At 33.1% G+C, this 27,943-nt stretch overlaps 1 protein-coding gene and 1 long non-coding RNA gene across 3 annotated transcripts in view; one reads left to right on the forward strand and one right to left on the reverse strand.

Annotated features, from left to right (window-relative positions):
• The window catches only part of LOC149795435 (drebrin-like protein), an 88,411-nt gene extending 74,805 nt beyond the window's left edge, over window positions 1–13,606 (reverse strand). For both annotated transcript variants that reach the window (XM_089965224.1, XM_089965223.1), the window contains exons 1-3: window positions 13,454–13,606; window positions 4,018–4,073; window positions 2,424–2,536 (exon numbers count right to left, since the gene is read on the reverse strand). In XM_089965224.1, the coding sequence (XP_089821350.1) occupies window positions 2,424–2,536; window positions 4,018–4,073; window positions 13,454–13,536 (252 nt within the window). In that variant the 5' untranslated portion in view covers window positions 13,537–13,606. The remainder of the gene's footprint in view (window positions 1–2,423; window positions 2,537–4,017; window positions 4,074–13,453) is intronic.
• A 135-nt stretch (window positions 13,607–13,741) lies between these two features.
• LOC149795436 (uncharacterized) lies at window positions 13,742–27,755 on the forward strand. The gene is made up of 5 exons (XR_016422328.1): window positions 13,742–17,188; window positions 18,252–18,693; window positions 22,137–22,240; window positions 23,801–23,877; window positions 24,121–27,755. It is a non-coding gene; the product is annotated as an uncharacterized LOC149795436 (long non-coding RNA).
• Window positions 27,756–27,943: the final 188 nt, after the last annotated feature.

A 27,943-nucleotide genomic window follows, 5' to 3' on the forward strand; every position in this document is an offset into this window, starting at 1 on the left:
TTCAACATCATTCTACTCAAAGTTACTGAGTGTACAAGTAACCTGACTTCAACATCACTCTGCTCAAAGTTACAGAGTGTACAAGTAACCTGACTTCAACATCATTCTAATCAAAGTTACAGAGTGTACAAGTAACCTGACTTCAACATCATTCTACTCAAAGTTACTGAGTGTACAAGTAACCTGACTTCGACATCATTCCAATCAAAGTTACAGAGTGTACAAGTAACCTGACTTCAACATCACTCTGCTCAAAGTTACAGAGTGTACAAGTAACCTGACTTCAACATCATTCTAATCAAAGTTACAGAGTGTACAAGTAACCTGACTTCAACATCATTCTAATCAAAGTTACAGAGTGTACAAGTAACCGGACTTCAACATCACTCTGCTCAAAGTTACAGAGTGTACAAGTAACCTGACTTCAACATCATTCCAATCAAAGTTACAGAGTGTACAAGCAACCTGACTTCAACATCATTCTACTCAAAGTTACTGAGTGTACAAGTAACCTGACTTCAACATCATTCTAATCAAAGTTACAGAGTGTACAAGTAACCTGACTTCAACATCATTCTAATCAAAGTTACTGAGTGTACAAGTAACCTGACTTCAACATCATTCCAATCAAAGTTACAGAGTGTACAAGTAACCTGACTTCAACATCATTCTAATCAATGTTACAGAGTGTACAAGTAATCTGACTTCAACATCATTCTAATCAAAGTTACAGAGTGTACAAGTAACCTGACTTCAACATCATTCTAATCAAAGTTACTGAGTGTACAAGTAACCTGACTTCAACATCATTCCAATCAAAGTTACAGAGTGTACAAGTAACCTGACTTCAACATCACTCTGCTCAAAGTTACAGAGTGTACAAGTAACCTGACTTCAACATCATTCTAATCAAAGTTACAGAGTGTACAAGTAACCTGACTTCAACATCATTCTAATCAAAGTTACAGAGAGTACAAGTAACCTGACTTCAACATCACTCTGCTCAAAGTTACAGAGTGTACAAGTAACCTGACTTCAACATCATTCCAATCAAAGTTACAGAGTGTACAAGCAACCTGACTTCAACATCATTCTAATCAAAGTTACAGAGTGTACAAGTAACCTGACTTCAACATCACTCTGCTCAAAGTAAGAGTGTACTCATAACCTGACTTCAACATCATTCTAATCAAAGTTACTGAGTGTACAAGTAACCTGACTTAAACATCATTCTAATCAAAGTTACAGTGTACAAGTAACCTGACTTCAACATCATTCTAATCAAAGTTACTGAGTGTACAAGTAACCTGACTTCAACATCATTCCAATCAAAGTTACAGAGTGTACAAGTAACCTGACTTCAACATCATTCTAATCAATGTTACAGAGTGTACAAGTAATCTGACTTCAACATCATTCTACTCAAAGTTACTGAGTGTACAAGTAACCTGACTTCAACATCATTCCAATCAAAGTTACAGGGTGTACAAGTAACCTGACTTCAACATCATTCCAATCAAAGTTACAGAGTGTACAAGCAACCTGACTTCAACATCATTCTACTCAAAGTTACTGAGTGTACAAGTAACCTGACTTCAACATCATTCTAATCAAAGTTACAGTGTACAAGTAACCTGACTTCAACATCATTCTAATCAAAGTTACTGAGTGTACAAGTAACCTGACTTCAACATCATTCCAATCAAAGTTACAGAGTGTACAAGTAACCTGACTTCAACATCATTCTAATCAATGTTACAGAGTGTACAAGTAATCTGACTTCAACATCATTCTAATCAAAGTTACAGAGTGTACAAGTAACCTGACTTCAACATCATTCTACTCAAAGTTACTGAGTGTACAAGTAACCTGACTTCAACATCATTCCAATCAAAGTTACAGAGTGTACAAGTAACCTGACTTCAACATCACTCTGCTCAAAGTTACAGAGTGTACAAGTAACCTGACTTCAACATCATTCTAATCAAAGTTACAGAGTGTACAAGTAACCTGACTTCAACATCATTCTAATCAAAGTTACAGAGAGTACAAGTAACCTGACTTCAACATCACTCTGCTCAAAGTTACAGAGTGTACAAGTAACCTGACTTCAACATCATTCCAATCAAAGTTACAGAGTGTACAAGCAACCTGACTTCAACATCATTCTAATCAAAGTTACAGAGTGTACAAGTAACCTGACTTCAACATCACTCTGCTCAAAGTAAGAGTGTACTCATAACCTGACTTCAACATCATTCTAATCAAAGTTACAGTGTACAAGTTTTCTGACACTGAGTGTGAACTTGACTTTTAAAAGAGAATATTGCAAAACAGGAAAATATGCCTATGTCTTCATTTTTTCCCCCACCCCAAAGTACTTGAGATATTGATTGCTTCCAGGTTATCTGATACAAACTTACCCAGTTAATGAGAACATATTTTGGCAAATTTGTGTTTGGATCCACCACTCGACAATATGCATACATTATCTTGGATGCATTTAATTCGTCTACCATCTCCTCCAAACCACCATCTGGAAAATAAAATAACCATGGAAACTGTACATACAATGATAACATTTAAGACTGAAGAGTTCCATTTATAATAACATTTCAGAATCTGCAAGACAATTCTGGGGAGAGATATTCCTCTTGTGGTTTTCTAAAGCAATTCATTAGAACAATTTTAATAATAAACTGTAAGAGTATGTCAAGATTGGAGGGGCTCCACAGTATACCTCCCCCACCCTCTCTGAAACTGTAAAAAACAAAACAGGACATTTCCTTGTAATAGAGAACTAAAATCGATGCACACTGTAGTTTCATATGAATGTGTATTCCCTAGCTACATCTAGCATGGTGTGGCACCACACCCTTCCAATTGGGTGATATACCCCATTATTGCTTTTCTATGCTTCCCATTTCCTTTCAGTGCCACGCTGCCCTTGTCTCTACAAAGTTGTCATTTTAAGTATTTTACCCTTTAAGCCTTTATCTTTTTTGTATGCCATTTTTATACTTTTATACCTGAACTTATCTGGCACTATACAGCCAGACTGTGTTCACACACACACACACATGCATGCACACACATATACACACACACATATAACTGCCCTGTATTTAATACTCTTCTATGTAGATTGCTTACATTTTTGAGCTTACATTTTCGTGCAGAAACCATTTGAATTTTGTTCAGTTACAGTGACCTTGACATTGACCCAAAACTGAACAGGCTTATTCTTTTGCATAAATACAGGGAATCAATAAAGTTTGGTTCAGGTCTGTGATGTAGAACTAATGTTACTGTGCAGAAATAATTTTTCTACTTTCAGTTGCAGTAATCTTAACCTTTGAACTTGTAACCACAAAATCAAGTCTTCTTCCTTACCTCAAGTACAAGCTATATGATACAGAATTTATATTATTGTGTGGAAACCATTTTTATTCTGTCAGCCATAGTTTAACTGACCCATGACCGTTATGCTCCAAGATAAATAGGGATCTTCCACACTGCAAGTGCAAGAGACATCCATAAAAATGATTACCTTAGACGTTGGAAATGTCAAGTTATTGTGCAGAAACCAGTTTTCCTCTTTCTGAGTCACAGTGACCTTTGACATTAAAATAAATAATAGTCTGATTTATATCAATTGCAGGCCATCCACAATGCTTGGCAACTGTGTAGATGGTGTAGAAATCTAGTTATTGCTTTCTTCTTTTATCACAGTGACCTTGACTATTAAACTGTTGAGTCCACAAATCAATAGGGTACCTCCTGACCACAAGGGCAAGCCATCCACAAAGCCTGGTAACCTCAGATGGTGGACAAGCTGAGCTATTATATATTAACCAAACTGGTAACAAATGAAAGACATTGTAACATAATATCCTTTGCCTTATGGTGAACACATACAAACTAGTTTTTCTGTGTGTGATACAATGTAGGAAAATGATCATAATGTTTAAAATGTCCGTAGATTTGCTACATATAATACAAAAAAAAATCACATACCTCCAGTTTCCACAACTTTAAGTGTTGTTGATTGCCCTTCATATCCAAATAAGGCCCTGAGGAGATAAATGCATATTTCATTTTTATAATATTATGATTATACAGTCAGTTAAGATTTTGTGCAAATGAACTGTCACATTGTAATGATTTTCTTTGATAAAAAAAATTCACAGAGAAATACTACAATGCCTCTACCCTGTGAAATGATAGATGATATTAAATTACATGTTAAAATCACAGCTCCATAGTGCTGTATCAGCATTTCTCAATACAATGTATAAAGCCAGATACTGAAAGATACAGTGTAATAATGTACATTCAGAACTGCATACAGTACAATAGTAATTTGTCATTACACTGTATACAGCTGTTACATTCAGAAGTAAATAGTGCCATATTGTACATCAAGAACTACAAATACTGCAATGTTGTACATACAGTCTAAAATGTAACAATTACAATGTACTAGCTACTAAATCAGAGTTACATAGTGTAATATTGTATATTCAGAACTACATCAAGTAATATTTACATACAGTGAAATATTGTCATCTGGCATTACACTATACAGCTGTTACATTCAAAGCTACATACAGTGAAATATTGTCATCTGGCATTACACTATACAGCTGTTACATCCAAAGCTACATACAGTGAAATATTGTCATCTGTCATTACACAATATAGCTGTTACATTTAAAGCTACATACAGTGAAATATTGTCATCTGGCATTACACTATACAGCTGTTACATCCAAAGCTAAATACAGTGTAATATTGTCATCTGTTATTACACAACATAGCTGTTACACTCAAAGCTACATACAGTGAAATATTGTCATCTGGCATTACACTATACAGCTGTTACATCCAAAGCTAAATACAATGTAATATTGTCTTCTGGCATTACACTATACAGCTGTTACATTTAAAGCTACATACAGTGAAATATTGTCACCTGGAATTACACTATACAGCTGTTACATCCAAAGCTACATACAATGTAATATTGTCATCTGGCATTACACTATACAGCTGTTATCTCCAAAGCTAAATACAGTATAATATTGTCACCTGGCATTACACTATACAGCTGTTACATCCAGAGCTACATACAATGTAATATTGTCATCTGGCATTACACTATACAGCTGTTACATCCAAAGCTAAATACAGTATAATATTGTCACCTGGCATTACACTATACAGCTGTTACATCCAAAGCTAAATACAGTGAAATATTGTCATCTGGCATTACACTATACAGCTGTTACATTCAAAGCTACATACAGTGAAATATTGTCATCTGGCATTACACTATACAGCTGTTACATTCAAAGCTACATACAGTGAAATATTGTCATCTGGCATCACACTATACAGCTGTTACATCCAAAGCTACATACAGTGAAATATTGTCATCTGGCATTACACTATACAGCTGTTACATCCAAAGCTACATACAGTGAAATATTGTCATCTGGCATTACACTATACAGCTGTTACATCCAAAGCTAAATACAGTGAAATACTGTCATCTGTCATCACAATCGTACATATTCTGGGATACTGTATATACTTGATTGTAAGATGAGTCCAACTGCAAAGTACACTTATCCATATCTGATGTCGCATAATGTGCTGGCAGATCTGGGTTTGTGCAGTTTGACAGGAGTGATGAGTGTAACAAACAACATAGACCTTGATCTGCAGACACATTATTCTATGGCTGATCAGGATCTTTGTTTTTTGTAGTCTGACCTGACTTGTGAGTGAGTATATTATCATAATGTAATATTGTCAACTGTCATAAAATATTTGTCTTTTACTTTTAGATACCTAGTGTATTATTCTTGAGTCAATATATATATATATATATATATATATATATATATATGCTACTTTTTATATTATTAATGAAAACCTATACTGACATATTGGCTATAGGTATCCATCCAAAATGCAAGGATGTTACTTTTCTGTAAATACCTTTTCACTTGATCTGTTTTTCCCATTTTAAACAGAAGCAAAAAGATTTGGGGGGTAACTTCAATACCACATCATTACATGTTGTAAATTCATTTTCCAATACAAAATCTAAAACAAATTTAACAAGATGTACAGAAAGGTACTGACTTTATATTGATACAAATTAAAGTGATTTTTATGCTTTAAATTTGGAATAAGAATGAGAAAGAAGAAAATATATATCCCTGTATGAAAAGGCAAGGCAATTTAATGAAACTTGAGAAGAATTTATAGTTCATTGGTTTTAAAGCAAGGCAATTTAATGAAACTTGAGAAGAATTTATAGTTCATTGGTTTTAAAGCAAGGCAATTTAATGAAACTTGAGAAGAATTTATAGTTCATTGGTTTTTAACCAAGGCAATTTAATGAAACTTGAGAAGAATTTATAGTTCATTGGTTTTTAACCAAGGCAATTTAATGAAACTTGAGAAGAATTTATAGTTCATTGGTTCTAAGACAAGGCAATTTAATGAAACTGGACAAGAATTAGATTATAAATTGTATCTGCCTGTAATGACTCTTGCTTTGATTGTTGCCTCAACCACTTCTCTATAATATGTGGATTTTCAAGCAGGTTTTCCTGAATGTTAAGAAACCTAAGAGAAAGTTTATTTTGTCTTTCTTTTTCCATTTTTCTGACCAGAATTTACTGAAGGTACTAGAGATCTGTCCTTCTAACAGTATTTAGAAAGCTGTTTTTTGAGTTCATAGGTTAACAGTATTGAGCATTTGGAAAGTATTTACGGACATGAATCAACCAACTGTAATTTGATTAATTGTTTATGACTAGTTGCAGCATCCTATTGGCATGTAATACTGAAGTTCAACTTTTCATCTCAATATGTGCTGATAAAGGAATAGCTCCAGTCAGAGTATATATAGAAATCAGCACATATACATGCATATCAGGCAAAATCTGGATCTGGTGCAAGACTTTTGTTTCATATTCACAACAGCAGGGAGAGTTTGATATTTTACTATTTTAGCTTCAAATCCACAAACACTCTCTGGTGTAGCAAATATGATATACATCTCTTGGGAAACAATTGGGTTCATTTCATTTTGTCCATGCAATCCTGTGCCCATAACAGCGCAGAGTGCTTTGCAGTCCATATGTGATCCGTGTCCAACAGTAGTTCTTATTCTAATAAATGCCACTGTGAATAACAGATGATGATTCTTTAACTTCGTCAGAACTGATTTCCCATTCTTGGAGTAGATATTTTTTCTAGTTATTACAAACTAATATTTCACTTTTAGTGGCATTAGTGGTCAATTGGTCATTGCAATAAAAGTGGTTGATTAAATGCTGGTTTATCTGTAGTTCAATTTGATTTAAGGCAAATAATGCTATAATATCAGTGACTGCATATGCATTATAAAGGCTGTGCCTATTTCAGTTCTTAGGCTGTACTTCTGTAACAGACCATCATGTTGTATGACATTAAATGTGTTTTCGGCACCCAAATTAGCCACAGTCAGTGATTTTTCTAAATTCTGTGCCTCATTTACTGATTCCATTATAAGTGATTGGGGGGGCAGCACAAGTGAAGTATTCTTGTTAAATCCTTGTCATTTATATGGAGTGTAGTTGAGGGTTGCCTCAATTTTTCCTGCAGGATTGCCTTTTAGCACCTTGCATATAATTGGGGTGAGATGTAATTTCCCCAGAGTGGGAGTCAGAGAGGCTCAGAAATGGCTTAAATACCAATGGACCCCTTATAAAATATGCCAGGGATTCAGCTAGACTTGAATTTTAGGGAGAAGTGACTTTTCCTCTTTGACAGAACAGGGAGAAGTGAGAGTTTAACAGGGAGAAGTGAAATAAAGCAATATATATATATATATATATATATATATATATATATATATATATATATACACACACATGTACATATATATTGCATGTATGTGTTTTCAGTCTCTTATGTTAAAATTATGCCCTCTATTTCTCAGTATGCATATCTGCATTTAACTTTGGTTTTAAGCAATATTTTATTTTCAAGTAGAAACTTTCTTAATTGGATTTATATTATAAACCAATTTGTATGCGTATAAAATTATCATATTTATATGCAGTGTATTTGGCCACATGACTTAAGAACACTGTAGAAACGGTAAATTGTAATAAATTTTAACAGACAGGAGTAGCTACATAACAGTATTTTATTTCACAAGTTAGTAATAATACTTAATCAACTACCCTTAAACATGACTTTTTTTGCTTTATTGATGTTTACTATAAAATGGCAGTTAAAAAAAAATTGTATTTTTTTTTTAAACAACCCGTGTAACATGTAGATGAGAGTAAACAGATCCACACATCTTCATACCATTTTATTTATCTCAGTTTCTTTGTTGCTGATAAAAATAATCTTAACTATTCATAGATAACGCAATGAAGCATTAAATTCAGTATATGAATGAACTAAAACCAGGGTTCTCAACAGGTTTAAAAACTAAAGAGTCAGTTGAACCCTGACCCCAAAATCTCAAGAGACAAAAAGAAACTCTCAAGAGTCAAAACTGAAATCTCAAGAGTCAATTCTTTTGGACAGTCATCGGCATATAGCTGTGATTCCTTGTTACTGGTGGGAACAAATGATGTTTAAGATTTCTTGTCTTGTGCTGAATAAGGAGAAACACTTATACAGTATTTTGTAAGAAACATACAATCTGATTTTTGTAAAGGTGTTTCTCTTTCTAACTATGTTTTGCTGTGTGTATATTTTGTATACGAAACAGACAGAGGATTATTTTGTACTTAATTATATTTTCAACTTCTCAACATATTCTAGTATCAACTGCTCAAAGAAATTTAGGTGCAAAATATACCCATACAACTATGAAGGTTATATATTATTCAATCAAGGATGTACATCACAGAATTGTCAGTTCACTTTTCCATTTGTCCTTAAATTTTCTAACAAATTTCGGAGATTGACACTTCTCCTCCTCTCTCCTTAGGGCTAATACGATCTTTCTGTTTCTTTGAAGTTTGTGGGTCAGAAAATGAGTCACAAGCAGGTTGTTTCCGAGACTGAGACAGAAAAGAAAATATACTACTTTGCATCACTGTGATATTAATGTTTAGATGTATGCACTATATCCACTGAATTTTATCTGAATGATCCATCAATTAAAACACTTGAGGTTTTAAATGTTTTGCCAACTGAAGGAAATTAATCACCAATCTTTCCCATGCTGAAAACTGGCTTCGTGAAGGCATTATTTTCCTGTTTTGTTTAACTCATTATAATTTAAGCATAATCAAACAAGTGCCAACATTTTATCAGAAATGAATCCAGTGAAGTTATATGATTCCGAATTTTCAACATTTTGCCAAATGAAGCAAATTAAATGCCAATAAAAGAATTCAAGTTGGTCCACTAACCTTGACAACCGGCTTTGTGAGCCACCATATGCTCCAGTTCTGACCAATTAATTATAATTTGATGTGCAAACATATCAATGATTATATTTGATCAAAAGGCAGTCTATTCATGTCATAATTGGTTCATATTCCTCAATCATAAAACTCAAACCAATCCAACCTAATTCAGTTGCATCTAAGTGCGACATAAGCGAACTGTTAACTCTTCCATGTTCATATGCATCTTCCACTGGCTGTCAAGGTGTAAACTGATGTTTGACCTCAAAGCACTTCTTGAATTCCACAGCATAGTATTGTCCCATTTGTTGGAACCTACATAATTGCAATTATTGCTAAATCTTTAATAAGAAAATATTTAGACTCTGCTTTCTATGAGCTAATATTTTCCTTAATATATTTGCCCAAATGTTTATGAAAACAGACAATCTAACAAAGTTGTACTTCCCAGGCACAGCAATGTCTGCCATTATTTCCCCATGACAGGTTCACTACAGTTTCAATCTGATTTTATGATGAAAATAATACACACAGCAGTTAAAATCTTCAGGTCACTGATTCTGTTCTTAAAACACAAATTGCTAAGGTTTTGTTTGTCAGTGCAATTGAAATAAACATCAGCTATTTGATGGCTTGATGCCTACATTTCGCCTTGAGCTACAACACCAAAAATAACTGGTTATGGCGAGGGAGTATCTCAAAACATAACGTCAAAAAAAGTCACAGGGTGAAGTCATTTTCACTTTCCTAACAGAAAAAGGAGAAGTTGTCCTTTTTTAGGCGACTTAGTTGCCCACTTCTCCTAGTAGAATGACCCCTGTTTACATTGTTAGGCATTTCACATGCACCGCAAAGACCTGACACACATTTATGCACTAGATCAGAAGATATGGCAACTTTATCAGAAAAATGCAGCCTCTATACAAATGGAAAAAGCCAAACAACATTTTGCAACCAGTCCAATACCCATGAAAAAGCTTCTGACATCATTTGAGGAACTGTAAACAATATGCATAAGAATCAATGGTAGAACCAATACAAGTTGCTTTTTATTATGCAACATCATTTAAATAATGCGTATATTTCCATTTGGTATCGCTGACTACTGCTGACACCTATTTTTGTCTTCATTAAAAAGATTTGCTTTTTCTTGCCTTTAGTACTGACCTGCATGTCAAAATCTTGCCAGAACTGTCCCAAAAGGAACAATTTGTGTTTTCTTCACAAAAAAAGATGTGCAAAACTGTTGTACAAAAGTATTAGTTAGATATTGAATAAAGAATCCATTGTCTATATTCATTATATATCTGGACAATAGACAACACCATTTCAAAGAGTCTTGTACATTCAATACACGTGTTCAGGTGACATTTACATTACTTATGCCATTTGATATGAAGTGTAGTATTTTTGAGCATCAATTGTACCCAGTAATTAATTGACAGATGAACTTTGATAAATGGACAATTAATAATCTATCATTTCAGATCACAGTTTGGGAAAGGTGTCATTGATATAATATGAAGCCATCTGACTTGAAGCATTGAATTTAACAGCAGTAATTGTAGTCCAGCAAATTAAAAGTGGATGTTGAATAACCAATTGATAATTCTGTAAATTTTAATTTCAGTCGACCTTTAACTGATAAAAAAATCATTAGTTTATTTTATCAGATGTTAATGTTTCACACACCCACTAATTTAGCCCTCTCTATTAAACTTTCTCTTTGTTCCTGCTGTTATACTTGTGGTTTAATTTTACATCTTTTCAAAAATATAGTTAATTTAAATAATGAAATTCACTTTTACCTGTAATTCAGTTTAGTGACCACTCAAAACCAGCTATATCTCTCCATGTTGTAATATGGGCCTAAGTTTTATCTTTAATTTATTTAAATAAATTAATATTTGTGTAGCTAATAACATCTTTGCCAACAACAGGACTTTAATATTAATGTGCCTGCTGCACACAGACATGCCTGCAAAAAGAAATGTTTTAAGAAAGATACACTTATTAAGAAAGCCATATTTTACTATGAGAATTTAATCACACATTTTTTAATAGTGACTGCATATTAAACATCTTCCTCCAATATACTGTACATTTTTTATAGTTTCTTGTGGAAAAAACTGCATGTATTACGAAAATATGAGTACATATTTACATATCTTGGGCATTAGTAAGCAGTCTTACATGATGAAGCTTAATGAGGTGGTTTACCCAGTGATGTACATGACCCTGAGGGAATCTTCATAAGATGTGCATTTAAACTAAATATCTTGATAGCCACTGACTGCATCAGGTCTGATAAATCAACTTACTGAATAATTAAAGCACTTCATAAAATAGGACTCAAGTCTACCATTAAACACCAAACTTCAGGAATGGTGGATAATAGGCTCATATACAAGTGTCTGTTTGCATGGTTGGAATAAGAAAGACAATCATCAAGACAACCAGCCAATGCATTACGGACAAGTCCAAAATATTCAAAATTATGTGAACTCTGCTAAACATAGCAAATTCCCATTAGTACCATTACAGGCTTGGTGGTTAATTTATCAGACTACAATCACCATCAAAAGGAAAGTGTTTCAAAGAATCTATTTCATATCGCAGCTGTGTACTAAATTTCATATGGCTGCCATTCTCTAACAATATTTAAACTAAGATCCGTATCTGTATCACAGTTTGGATTATAGGTATTGATATGGCATCCAAACAACAAAAGTAAAGATGCCAATGGGTATCCAGGTACTTACCTATTGATAATAACCCAGGTAATAGCATAGGGTACCCGTTTACCATATACAGGTTTTCTGCCAGTACTTAATGTAAGTCAGCACTGACTTCATTTTCAAGTTGACAATACTTTGGACTGAGCTGCAAATACATGTACCTTTACAGTGCCAGGCAGATGTCTGCCTCTTCCAGCAAATAAATAACCCATTCTGTCCTTTTTTATATTTAAGTGCATGCTTTGTCACCTTGAATTAAGAAATAATTATGTTACATGATTTACTGTGCCAATGTTCATTTTAATTGTATGCTTTGTTGCCTTGAATTATAAAAGAATTATGTTAATTGATCATCTGAGTGAATGAACACAAAACACTGCAGAACATAAAACGTAATCTGCTGCTACTTTCAAACTCTTAATACACTTTAGCTAGACAGTTAGTTTGAGCATAAAATAAAAACAAAATTTGTTTCTTATGAGTTTATAATGGAACAAATTTTTGACTGGGTGACAATACTGAAAATTTTCACCCACAACATTCACTCTATATTTATCTAAAAATTACTGTCTCTACTGCAGGGAAAGGAGTATATTACTACAAGTTTTAACAACAGTGATTTGAAAAGATAGGATTAACAGTAACCAAAAGTTACAGCAATCAAGTATGTGGCAGCCATATGAAATTGTCCGTAAAAGTGGTCATTAAATGATATGTAGTAATGGTGCTTAAATTGTGCATGGGTAGAAAAGATGAGACCGTTTCCCCGACGGTTATACAAGTTACTAGTGGATGAAAACATTGGTTGTATAAGAAAATTGGCAAGGAATAGACGAGGGATCAAATTTCGAACAGTTCGAGTTAGTCACCCTATGCTATTAATTGGCAAAAGTGCAGTCCTATAATCTATAACGGTTACCCCAATATTTGAGTTTTTTCGGTCGACAACTGAAAGGACATAAATATCAAGGTAGACGTCTTAGCAAAAGAGCAGTGGGTACTGTCAATAACTTCCCTTTTATAAGAATCTGTGGATATTTGGTATTTTCGATGATCTTTGTATTTACAAATAAATGTACTGTGTTTAAAAGCCAAATAATTATGTTAACATAAGCATAAATACAACACTTATGCATTCGATAAACACAGCACACATCTACGCGACTGTTTGCGGAAGTGAGCACAAAATAGAAACATCCTTAAATAATTATTATTACCTAGATCGACGACAAAACTAAAATTATGGACCTAATGTTACAACTTTGTTTAAAGCATTACCAATTTATGCTTGAACTTGGCTTGAAAACATCATTATACGCTTTAACAAGCGCATCTTTGTGTTGCAGTAGGTTGACAGCCATCCTGCTTTAGCAAGTGCTCGTGGTGTACGTCACTTTTTTATGTGTATATCGGATGCGTCATCGTTTCGAGTCCTTTCGCCTTGATTGCACTTAACCCGGTATGACTAAAGTGCGAAAAGTTACGAAAGTGCGATAATTTGCTAAAAGTTACGAAAAGTTACACAATTATTGCAAAAAAGTTATCTTTGATGGCGAGAAGTTCATACTGTGCGAAGTATCATGGGAGGCCAGGTTACCAGGATATAACTGCACTTTGCACACTGAATAATTTCGCCCCCAAAACGAGTTCGCCCCACAGTGGCTTGAATCGTGGCTTACAATTTAACTATTAGTCATGCATGTACTAGTATATTTCCATGTATGTCTGATAGTCACATTTTGAGCAACGATACGAATCCCTGTGGTTCGTCCCAGATAGTTCGCCCAGCACCATTTCGCCCTTTCTTATTTTATTGAATTATATTCATCACAATAAGTAATATTAGTGACTTTCATGGTATGGGTTTTACTCATTTTCATTTTTGCAGAAATGAGACAAATATCCACATATCAAACAATGTAAACAGAAAATATCCACATCTCAAATGTAAAAATCAACTGTACCTAGCTATGCTCAAGGTATTTTGAAAACTGCATTTTCAAGAAGTAATATTAAAATTTGGGATTCACCATGGTGTCATTATTTATATTTATTTTCTAAGATATTACACCATGAGCTGTCAAAAAAAATGCAGATCTAAAAATAACCTCTCACAAACATTTCCGACGTTTTGGAGATCAACAGTTTTCTGCTCAACAAAGACGAATTGGCACAACAAAAAGAAAGTAAAATGTGGAAACATTCCTTATAACAACTTAAACTAAATAGAATGACGTCACCAACTTTAAATTTTCCTTTCTTGAAGAGCTTAAGGAATTCATAACTTAAAAATAAATTTAATGTCTTTTAATTTTGAAATGTAAGTACTGAGGCAGCTTATTATTATTTTTTTAAGAACATGATGTGTGATGACTATTTTCTTTTTATAAATAGAAGCAAGATCTGGGACAGAAATGTCCATGATACAGTCCTACTTTGGTACAACACATAATCAGTCAGTGCAATTTTTTCATGTCAAAATTTGACATTGGCAAGTTTCCAATTTAAAAAACAAATGGACTGGGCTTTTTCTTTAACGTTTGTTTCATGTTCGCCACCAAATACATGCATGATTTATCAATATTTACTATTTCCTGTGCGTCCTTGGCGACGATTTTGCTACATTAATGTAATGTGGATGGAGGGGGGATAATGGAGAAATCCTACCAGTCATTAAATATTCATATATTCAGATATGCAAATGTACCCTCTAAAACAATGGCTTTGATTGGTTGTACAATGCATTCTCTCAGAAACAATCCCATAAACCACCAATTCTGCTTCCTGCTTCCGCTTGAACCAAAATTCGTGTGGATACTTTTCAGATTTGAGCAATAACAATTATTAATTGCTGCATCTTAGCTACAATTTTCTTCGTTTATATATATTTAAAAATTATCAGACATACAGGTAATTCTAACTGCTGACGCTTTCATTTATTTGACAGTTTATTTTAGTGCGCAAATTTAACTAGTTTGTATTGACCATAGTCACGTTACCAACTGCTAGACCAATTTGAATTTTCATTTCATTCTTTTATCAATTTGACTTTATTTTGTCTTTTTGTGAATATTCTATGAATTTATTTGATATTGTACTTACATTGCTAAGTTTTTTGTTCATTTATATGTCTTATTGTTTGATTACTTCGTAAGAAGTTTAGCTTGCTTATTCACATACCACTATAGTCTGACTCTACATCCCCATTTGTTTGTACCCCCCTACCGATTTCAAAAACTAGAACGTTTAATGTGATAAAAAGTGCATAGAACTGAGTCAATTGAATCAATGATTTATAATTTATAACCTGACTGTGACCAGAATGGCCTAATTCTGGCATTCCCTGCACCATTTTATGCTTAACGGACTTCCCATACTAGCACGGCACCATATTGTATGCACAATAGGCTAGTTTATTTCCATCAGACAGCATAATGACATAGTTCATCCTGTTCGGTAACTGCTGAATAATTGCGTAAGTTACATAACATTGAGAATTTGGAATTATATCCCACTGCATATTTGAACATAGAAATTAAACTGCTTGTTAAATCCACATGAAAAGCAAATTTGTAGTTGTCATTATTTTCCTTTGCTTGATTTGATACTGTAAATATCGGAAGCAGACGACTTATGTATGTACATCTGTAGTCGTGATACACCCCTTTGCTGAAAATGGACTTGTCCAGAAATTGGAAATGGATCCGAGCATGTCCGTCTATTACACTGAAAACTTCCGTTCAGCATGAGACACGCATATGATGACGAAGTTATTTCCACTCTACTCAGAGTCAGGTTAGAAACAATAAATCAATGAATGAATTGACTAAGTTCCTTGCATTTTTTATCACATTAAAGGTTTCCCATTATTTAAATCGGTCTGGGGGTACAAACAAACGGGTTTGTATTATCAGACTATAGTTAAGGTATTATTAGAACTGCTAGCGTGAAAAATATACTAGAAAGTATTTTATTAGTTATATTCATTTGATAAGTGTTCACACGTTTCTACCCCAAGATAGTAGTTTGTTTTCTGAAGTGTTTATGATTAACTTCATTTTGATTACACTTGATATAGGGTGAAAAATTCATATAATTTCATGTTTATGTCATTGCTATTTTCTTTTTAAAAAGATAGTTACTTCTTTTAAAGGGGCCGAGTGGTCTAAAGTGCTCTTTGTTACTGATCACTGCCATCTCAACTCTGTCTGCGTGGCTTTGAGACTAGGATTTGGCTAACGTGGTATGTGAGAAAGTTTGCCAGTAGCTTCTCATGGGTTGGTGGTTCTTCCAGGGATTTTTCCGGTTTCTTCCTCCACCATTAATACTGGCCGCCATGCATAGCCTATCGTGTGCTGAAATATGGCATTAAACCCCACAACAACAATTACACTTGATATAGGGTGAAAAGGTCGTATAATTTCATGTTTATATCATTGCTATTTTCTTTTTAGAAAGACAGTTACTTCTTTTAAAGGGGCTGAGTGGTCTAAAGTGATTTTTATTACTGATCACTGCCATCTCACCTCTGTCTGCGTGGCTTCGAGACTAGGATTCGGCTAACGTGGGTATGTGAGAAAGCTTGCCAGTAGCTTCTCATGGGTTGGTGGTTCTTCCAGGGATTTTTCCGTTTTTTTCCTGCACTATTAATACCGGCCACCATGCATAGCCTATCATGTGCTGAAATATGGCGTTAAACCCCACAACAACAACAACAACAACTTCTTTTAAATAGTTGATATTCATTTCATATTCATTGTATATTTTGCATAGCTGCTGCATACTTGCCAGAGTGTCGATCATTTTCATTGCATGTGATTCAAAGTTGAAGCAACTCTATGGTATTCTGAATCATCCCAACTTATTCCTGTTGTGTATTCCTGGTGCAAAATTGGTTGTAGATATCATCAATTTTAAATCCAAAGTGTTAGACATTGTCTGTGCCCAAAATCCTGACCTGATTGTTTACATAGGTTCCAATGATGTTGGAAAAGATGTGAACATATTTACAAGGTATTTTTAATTGTCAGTTTTACTTTAGAAACATTTGTAATTATTTGTGCCCAATATTTGCAGCAGAACTATTATAAATTTGTATTGTATATTTAATTTATTATATTGATCTTACAGAGTAGAACTGGCTAGTGATGAATTCCAAATAATCTCTCTAAATAGAATAAGACCATCATAATTTTCACGAATATTTTTGCATGTTTAGCATCCATATTGTCTAGTCGTCCTACAGTCTAAGACATGGACCCCAATTGTTATGTTTTGGGGTTGAGGTCTTACTGTCGAATTAATGGTGCTTGTATAGCATGTTTTGGTGTCACCTAGCATCATAATGAGAAGTCAGATTTCAGAAATATCTCATTTTTACAGCCCATATCAACACTTTTCTACAAATTAAAGTCATAATGTTTTAGCGAGATTGTTCTTACTCTGATCATCTTTTTCTAATAAATTCAAATTCTCCCACAATCATGTGGATCTGTTTTCAAGTTATGTTGGCCTACATTTCATTTGGCGGGAATGTTATTTATGGCGGGAACGACATAATTGGATTAAGTTGAAGTATGTTTCTTTAACAAAATGAATAAAACATACAAATATAGAAGAAAGTGTTTCAATAGCTTTATTTCATTCAAGATTCTTGTCATCCTTTTAACCAATTTTGGTATTCTCGGCTTCCAACAAGCTACGTTTATTAACTAACAACCCACCAAATACCACAAATAAACAGGCCTAACATCATGAGGAGGGTAACATTAATTAGGTAATATATACATGACTTATGAGAAAATTTGTACCATTGCAAATGATTTTTACATTGCTACAACAAAATTTAAGTGTGCCTTGTTCCTAAATCTTGCCATATGATGTCAAAATGGGATAGTTATTTTTGCTTAGAGCTTGAGAGTTGAACAAATTAACCCTGGTAGCAGATGTTTCTATGTTTGCATCATTTTGTTTATATTTCCAAATACCGGCAGTTACCATGGTGATTTTCTGAAATTTTCACAGATTTATTAGTCACATTTTAGTTTAGTTAATTCTTTTTGTGCATATCTTTCAGTTGTTACAGAGACTTTATTCATCAGCTGCTGGAAACGAATCCCACACTGTTGGACGATGTTTGGAATTCTGCCTCGAACCACCATTAACTTTAAATCATTGCATTGAAACTCAACTGTTTTACCAGACTTACAAAGAGGATGTGCTGCACTAAATGATGGCATTTTTAAGCCGAGAATGTGATAAGTGCCATTTTATTGACTATAACCCATTGTTTGATCGAAGTATGCATTTGGCACTTGATGGACTCAGTGTAAAAAGAAATGGTGCATATGTATTGAAAACAGTATTGGAGTCATTTGTTGTTTGTGTGGATATGGTGCAGATAAATAGCGCTGAAATTTTTTTATCCTCAGACTTGTGCCACCCGTATGTCTTATGCAGATGTAGTAAAGCAGTTTCCATCCAGAGAGAAACTTAAGTCGATGGATTACAAGGATAAGGTGATTAACATAAATTATAGTTTTTACTTAAAACTTGCTTTTAACATGAATAAGGTCACATAGTCATATCAGTCTATATTCTTTAAAGTTCTTTGGTAATTATTTCATTTTAAATTTTTCTTTGAATGGCATCTCCATTACGGCAATAGGTCCATGTTAAATCATAATATTGTAACCCTACTTGTTTTTTAAAAAGTCCAAACTCATGTTTGTCTTTTTAAAGAGACGGGTAAAATTATTAATGTACTTATTATTTACTTAAGAGTAATTGGACTGACCAAAGTACAGATAATTTGTTTACGTATATTGATAATGTTTTATAATTATGATATCCATGTTCCACTTTATGGTTGATAGTCATAGGTTAGGTTAGGCCTACCACAGGCTTGTCCAGGCTCCGACTTTTGAATGATGTCTGGGTTTTCACAAAGATTTCATGGAATTATTCATATGAAACATGATTTATATCATCATGTCATATCTACACCCACCCAGAAATTGTGAAAGTCATTGACACATATATTGTTCATAGATCAAAATTATTATACTCTAGCTTTATCTGTGCAGTAACATTCTTTGCTATAGCTATCTAATGCCTAATAGTTGTGCACTAAAATAATATGTCTTTGGCATGTGTTAGACATCACTGTAGACCATAAGTGCACAACCCCTGGCCAGATGGCCGAATCTGGCCCATAAACTTGTTCTCTCCGGCCTTCAGGACAAATTAAAACAACACAGAAATCTGGCCTGTGAACAGTAATAATATTAAAGAAATGTGTCTGTGGCCCTCAAGTGGTCTTAGAAAATGCAATCTGGCCCTTGGCCAAAAATGGTTGTGCACCCCTGCTATAGACTATGACAAGGAAACCTTATAATTATGTAACTGATACATTGGTAAAGCTTCATTAAAAATCAAACAAAACAAATGAACATCTTTCTCCGATGACTCAAACTGCTATCTATCAGTTACAATACAAATGATGATATAAATCATGCCACTTTTTAATGTAAATGTAATCTCAGACTGTGCATGTTAATTTACAGTAAAATTATACTTGTCAGAATGTGCATCTTAATTTACTGTTAAATTATCCTTTCGTCAGCATATAATAAAATCATTAAGTGTGGCAAAAGCTCAGTATGTTCACTACCTTTTATAATGGTATTATTTCTAAAATTACTATTTATTATTCAGTCATAACAAAATGTGTTCATTATGAACCAAATTGGTTTCTTTTTTATTTCAATTCATTTTAAGAATGTACACACGTTAGAAAAGAAATTTGTTATATTGTTACTACTAACAATATTTTTTGTAATTAAAAAAACATTTGCCTGGCCTGCAAAAGTCTAAAACAACTAAAAAGAATATAAACAACACTCATGCAATGGGAATTTTCAGTTTCTAACAAAGGTATACAAATCGTACTGGGGTTCCTGTGGGTATTTATGAAAGCCAGTGGGTTTCAAAATTTTGTGAGTACTTAACTTATTTTTACTTCATTTGTACATATAATATTCAAACAATGTTGTTTACTGCTCTAATAATTGATTTATATTTTGCCCAAAATTTACATGAAACCTAAAAATTACAATATTTGGCCATCTTAGAAATTAAGGTTTGGTACTGTACATCTAATCTATTATGCAAGGCCATGCCTGCTATATTTTCCAATTATAGAGTATATAATCAATCTTGCAGCTTAGTTAAAACATATATTAACTTATTCTGTAGATGACAAAACTGAATCTGTTCACTCATACAAAAACAAAATGTGCCCACTGATTATGTATTTGATTCAAGTTTATCCAATGTGCATGTGTTCATTAATAAATACATTATGTGTATGTGTGTGTGTGTTATTACAGACTATTGGAACCTGGGTAAATGCAGCTTAAGTTTACATACTTAAAGTTGTTACTGTTTAATATTGTTATTTTTCATGTCTTTTCCCTTTTTCCATGTGATATTTTTACATGAGCACAAAAATAATTATCAGTGATGCTATTGTTGGCTGATAGTAATTTACTGACATCTGTATAGCTACTTTCCTACGTTATGATTACTAAGTCATCTGAGAATTGTTAACTGTTAGCAATTATTTACTGAACATAGACTGAGAATGGCCTATTCATTTCTGTATGTGAAAAACTGACATTGCCAGCAATATGAATCTATCTTACACTTTTTACATAAACTGCATATTTGCAAAATGTTAATAATAATGGAAATTACATTTTTATGCATCTTTATTTCACAATAATTTTTTGATGTTAGAGTGAATATTCTTCACCAGATTCCACCCCTTACAGCCCATGTTTGCAGCCATCATTATAATATTGTTCTTATAGTCTTTTTTTCTTTCCCGTGAAAGGCATGCACTTAATTTTACAGTTATAATTCCAGTGGCACATTTACATGGCCTTTTATTTAACTGTAGCAGGTTTCCTTTTCTTATGTGTCAAGAGTTAATGCTGATACTTTGAGAAATTTGTTTCTATTAAAACATAATTCTCAGGAAGATAGCCATTTAAATGTTTTTGCAGATATATACTTTGTTATGCAGGTTAGAGCAGCATGAGATATTAGTGAATGTCAGTGAGGATGTTGCTGTAATTTTATTGATTTTTAAGAAGCATTTTTAAGATTTTTGTATTTGTCTACATTGAAAAGTGTGACTCAATTACTGTCAGATATTTCTTTTCTCATACATGTATCTTTGAACATAATAATAGTGCACTGAAACTTCAGAAAATGTGAATCACATGCTACTGTGAGCACAAATTGTTGAAATCACAAAAAAAAATTAAACAAGTGAGGCTATGAAAATATTTTGTCTAGAAAAGTCTACTGTGACAGATAACATTAGTTTGGTCCTTATGAAGACCTTAATCATGATTATAGTAACTTTGTAATGACAATATTAACTGATTCGTTATTACAATTGTACTTATTTAGCTTTAATATTCCATATACTGTGTAACATATTAAAATAATCTTGTGCATAGTAACAGTGACAACAAGTTATGTTTGTTGGTTGCTAACCACTATTGAAGAAATGTATTTCAGCAGTGGCATGTGAAGCTGGAAGAGGAACTCTTAAAACCACCTCCTGCATTAGTCATAAATAAAAAACAATTATTTCTGGTAACCTAACCATGTTAATGGTTACTTACCATGAATTTATGTTTAAGTTGTGAAAACCTGACCATTGGTGAATGATAACCCAACCCCCCTATTATATACCCCGTTTTTTGTATTCATTTTTAAGGCCATCTTGATTATCATATGAGTAATTCGTGGAGAACAATTGAATGTTCAGAATATATTTTGTTTTCCACTTCTTTATTTACTGTTACATGATATTTAAGGTTTAGTAGCAATGAAAATAATTACTTATTTAAACATTTTAATTTTTTATATTTTATCACTTTTGCAGGAACAGTTTTCTTTCCATTTTATTGAAGAATGGGAACAAGCTTTACCTCTAGGACAGTTATTAAAAATAACTACTAATCTGCATTTTTATGTCCAGTGCCATTGGTGAGATATTACAATAATTGTCATTAGAAATGCGCCTTTAAATTAACAGATACATGTTTTTGGTTCACTGATAGTTCTATCTATGGCCTAACTTCATGATCCATATTTTATGGTATAGCTAAACTTATGATTTTCTTATTTTTCTGTGATTTAGTTTTACCTTTATTAAACACGATATTTTCCATTAGTACACCAGCCCTGAATCACACTTCTGGACTTTTAAAATGCATATTTTCCAGATTGACAATAGCAGAACATTATTTTTTATTACATCTTACTGAAAACTGACCTAACTTATGGAAAAAATCAACTATGATACTGACACCTTGTTAGAGTTGGCAGGTCTGCTTCCTCGATGTATCCATTTGACTTCCCCACCATTAAGACTGTCAGCCATATACGACCATTTAAGTGTCAACATTGGTATTAAAACCTCAATTCCACCACCATTACATCATTGCCTTGGTACCTAGGAAAAGTTTTTAATATTGTCAATACTAACATTAACTCAGTTTATGTATTTAAAAAAAACAAACAAAATTGGTCCAAAGCCATGGTCAGCGAAAGTCCCTGTGATTTTACTTGAGTAGGAAAATAATGAAAAATTATGCCAGTGTTGGCTGATAGTAATTTACTAATGGCTGTGAAGCTGCTTTGTTACAACATGATTACTATGTCATTGAGAACCGTTAAGGCTTATTGATTATATACTGAATATAGATACCAACATACATTGATAATGGTTTATTCATTTCTGCTAGGAGAAAACTGAAGGTGCCAGTAATATCAGTGTATATTATAGTTTGTTCATAAACTGCATATATATTTGCAAAATGTTTTTAATAATGGAAAGTACATTTGTATTCATATTTGTTAAAAATTAATTTCTTTTATAGATCAACATAAATATTCTCCAAATTCCACCCATTACAGCCCATGGGTGTATCCTTATCATATTGTTAGCATTTTCTTAGTTTTCAATTGTTTTTTCTTTCTTGTAAGACATGTTTATTTTGACATTTATAATTCCACCAGAGACACGTTTATATGGTCTCTTTTTTAACAGGTGTCTTTTTCTTTTGTATCAGGTTTGCTGATACTTTGAGTAACTTCATTCTGTTCGGGTTTTTTTGTAAGGAAGATATCCTTTTAAATGTGTGCACTGATGTATACCTTTTTATGCTGATTCGATCAATATGAGATAATAGTGAATATTGGTGTTTATTCCTGTAATATCACAAACAGCTGTTCATAACATATACAAGGGAATTGTTCAGTGCCAGTGTATGATTGTATCAGTCAGAAAGTTATTTTTTGAACCAATAATTTAAGAAAAGACTTGATTATAATTGGGGTATTATAGTTTATTGTTGCAACTACTGTGAAAGTAATGTCTGTTCTGAAAATGAAATTAAGGATAATGTGGTAATTAGAATGGTAGTTAATAAAAAATTTATTTGGATGTATTAAACTTTTACATCTGACCATATTAATGTTGACATTATTTTTTGTTGTTACCGGTTGCCATCATTTCTTGCCATCATATAATATTTTTTTAAGGATCAACACATTCATGCTGCCTTTATGAACCAGTAGCCAAAAATAAAAGATTATTCCAGAGAATTGCCCCTGCAAAGGTATGTAGAAAATATAAAGTTTGATCTGTATTTCCATATCCTATATTGTTTTGTGACTACTGCTTTTACAGTTGACCAGTAAAGGTAAACTCTTATCTTTAGATGTGATCAATTTTTCAATCACTATTCTAGAAATATAGTAAATAATAAGCTTTTATTTAAAATAATGCAGCTTGGTTATCATTTATGTCCTTTTCCTTTTGCAGTAACATTATAACTGTTGAAACTGCTCTTTCATTGTAGGTATTCAGCTGTTCTGAGTGTCCTGTGAAATTCACTAAGGAAGACTTCCTTTTGAACCATTACCTTTGCAGACATGTTCCTCATATAAAGGAAATGGAGAAGACTATGTGCATGTTTCTTAAGCGTTTATGCCAAACTCTGAAATACCTGTTCAGAATTTAACCCAATTAATTTTCTTATTGGCAACATAAATGCATTAAAATTTATGTATTGTATATTTGGTGTTTTTAACTTGGAAATATGTGATATGAAGTTGTATTGGTTGCATTTTCCAGTATAGGTTCACAGGTATTGTTTTTACCTAGAGTACTATATTAGCTCTTTTTTTGTCCTTAGGTTATGGCAGTCATCACCACTTTTGAATGAGAAAAACTTCAACTTTTTCTCCCCTTGAACATAACTACATCACATTGTACATTTTTAAAATTAAGTTATAAGACATGTGCTGGTTACAGACACAATTCACGTTATTTCTCTGTCTATAGTGATCCAAACTGTATTTGCATTTATGAGATGAATATTTCAAAATGCCACCAGTGTCCATACACTACTTATGAATGCTATACAAATGCAGTGCTCAGGAATTTGAGTAGCAAACTGCAGAATTTATTTCAAAGATACAGCTTCTGTGAGAAAACTGGATACAAGATGACAACACAGAAGTTATATCTCCCATGTCCAATTCTTTACTGCAGGAAACCTCATTACATCCACCAGTTGTTAGCAATACAACTGTGAAAGAAAATGTGATTTATCAGAAGTTACCATTGCAAAAACTGTGTTTACAACCAATTTGGAAAAATCACATAAAGCCATTTGCATTGAACATGACATGATCACTCACTTGATAGAGTGCCATTTCATGGATTCAAAAAAAAAGCAGCTTCAACTGTGAGGATGCTGCTATCAATGTATCCACTTTTCCAAATTGTTTAGTGTAGAGGTGGACTTTTCATATTTACATTACTTAAAATAGAAGTGGACAGCAGTGAAGTACCTATTTATTATATATGAAATAATAATTGGAAGTTGAAGAAAATGCGTCAGATTTTGTTTTTGGAATTTTAGTTAGCGCAACATTTTTAAACTCTGATGATCATGTATACAGTGTACATTCTATACCTTCTTATCCTATATTTGAAATTGTATTTGTGTACATATTAGGATCCCTTGCTAAAGTTATTATGTTAACCAAAAATATCTGGATTTAGATAAGATTTATTTGTGATTGTGATAATATCTTCCTTATGTGTATAGTATACAAGTTTTTTGGGTTTTAACACTCTAGCCCAGGGGTGGGCAAACTACAGCCTGAGGCCCACCAAGGGTTTTTGTGCGGCCTAGGAACAAGTCATCATTTGCACTGAATCTGTTTATGTTACTCTGTTTATGAAATAAATGTGCTTCTTTTGAAGTTTAAGTTTTCAAATATTAACAACATATTAACAACTTAAAATTAATTATGATGTTATTTAGAAAAACCTTTTGTTTTTGCTATTTCAAATATTAATTATTTTACTTAATGAACTATGCGGCCCGCGACAGGGTGTAAATTTGTGTATGTGGCACTTGCACTGGAATGTTTGCCCACCTCTACTCTAGCCATATTGAAGAGTAGAATACTCGTCACTGTTTAATTATAATAGCATCACATTTCCTTGTATGCCCATTTGATAGTTTTATTAATATTTGTTTTCTTTATTATTATTTTCCATACAAAGGTAGCCATAGTTATGGGATCCATCCCACAAACTAGTAGTTCAACAATAGTACATAGTATTATATTGTATTTCTAAATACAGTAGCAAAATAATATGGCACAGAGAGAGAACAGGGGTGCAGAACTTTTGTCAAAAACACGTTGACAATGGGCAAGTAAATTAAAAAGTTGACTTGTCTGTATAAATGACCCTCTTGTCTTTGTTTTCATAGTGGAAGGCAGGACTGTTAAAAAGTTTACTTTTATTAAGCTGCACCATATAAATGCATGCAGTTGGGATCTGTGACAGCTGAAACACACCGGATATTTCATTTTCTCTTAGTTTTATACTTTTATTATTAGGGTCTACAACTTTAACAAGAATGCATTCCCAGTCTCTAACTGCTGCAGAATCGATAGTAGCATCTGAAAGGACAAATAAGAATTTAGCTCAATATATTATATCCTCGACTTTTGTCAGTAGGGCATCAGATTTACAGATTTTTTATTTGTACCTCACCAAAATTTTATTGCCTCCAAAAGATTTTCTCAGCCTTGCTATAGTATATGCTGTGTTAAACAGATTCTTGTAAAGCTCAGTTTGGCTCACATTGTATTTATTGATCACTCTATCTAAATCACCCACATCTTCTTTATCAGATTTGACCTTTTCACTAAAACATTTTAATTGACATGTATTGTGCTTTGCACTTTTTGGTTTGTTAACAGTGCATCTTTCCTTGTGATAACCTGTTCTGCAAACAATCTGCTGGTTTTTGTTGGTATCAGGGCCATCTCTTACATGCATTGCAAGCTGCAATTGTTTGATCTTTGTGGGTATCATGCCACAGAAACTTCTGCAGCCAAGAATCGTTGAAGTTCCATTTCTTTATTTATCATATTCCATGCTATAGTCCGGTTTAGTTTTAAGCTTTTTTTAATTGTAACATTTTATTCAACTTTTCTTCATCTTGCACATGCTTTATAAGAAAACAATCCATCCAGATGCATTCTGTGGAAAAGCTATCATAGTCGCACATAAAATGGTTTCAAGGAATCAATTGAATGGTTCAAAATAGCAGATTCCTTGGGGGAAACTCTATCCTACAGTCAGTGAAATTTGTTCTTATGTAAAACAGCACTGTCTGCTTCCATTGTTTGTATCTACAACACTTGTGGCTGCTTTCAGCCCTAATCAATACATATCAGTAAATAGACAATGCACTGGTATTGTACATGCTGGTAAGAATGAATGACATTTGACCGAGTCATATCAGAGACTTATAAAAATGGTACTAGCAGCTGCCTAAAAACTTAGTAGAGAGTCAGAAATCTTTTCATTTTTTGATGTAATAAATTTGATAGCTGTTCCAATTAAGAATATTTCCATATATTGGACAGTTTGTTTTCCTTTTATTTATTATTTTCTCACACCAATACTAATTCTAGAGTGACTGCAAGTCAATTCATACTGGACATGATGACATAGTTAATGGTTCTCACTGCTCGGCTCCTTAAAATGCAGTTAGTCTAAACAGTATTAAAAATTTTTTCTCCCTCCTTTCATCATGGTATATAGTCAGTAATTATTTTGTTAACCCCGAACTTTTATTTACATTTCTATCCCATCAATAAATGGGTCTTGATTTTGCTCTGTTATATGATGTCCACGTGAAATTGACCAGAGCTATTTGCGCTTTGAATATTGACCCACTAATGTTTCTTTTTCATATTATCAGCTGTCATCTGTTGTATCGTTTTATAGTGAAACTCATCATACATCTTCGTGAGATGAACATTTATAAAACTTTATTTTCAATATTTGTATTTGAACCACCCTATTGATGTTACCACTGTTGAAAATTATTAATGTTTCCTAAATTCTTTTATGCTGTTCTTGTGGCTGGGAATACATAATAAAAGTTTCAAAAGGCTATTATTTTGTTTTTCTCACCCATGCGACAGAAAAATCTAGCTGTTTTGCTAACCTTACTTTTCTTATCTCAGTCTAGTCCTCTCAGTCAAGGTGTCTATGCACTCAGAACTACTTTTTAAAAAAGAAACCCTTGTTGTCTGCTGCTGTGCCTGACATAGTTGTTCTAAAATCAAACAACAAAAATATAT

This window comes from Sinohyriopsis cumingii, chromosome 7 (genome assembly GCF_028554795.1).
Source record: "Sinohyriopsis cumingii isolate HCF-2022 chromosome 7, ASM2855479v2, whole genome shotgun sequence".
Classification (NCBI taxonomy): domain Eukaryota; kingdom Metazoa; phylum Mollusca; class Bivalvia; order Unionida; family Unionidae; genus Sinohyriopsis; species Sinohyriopsis cumingii.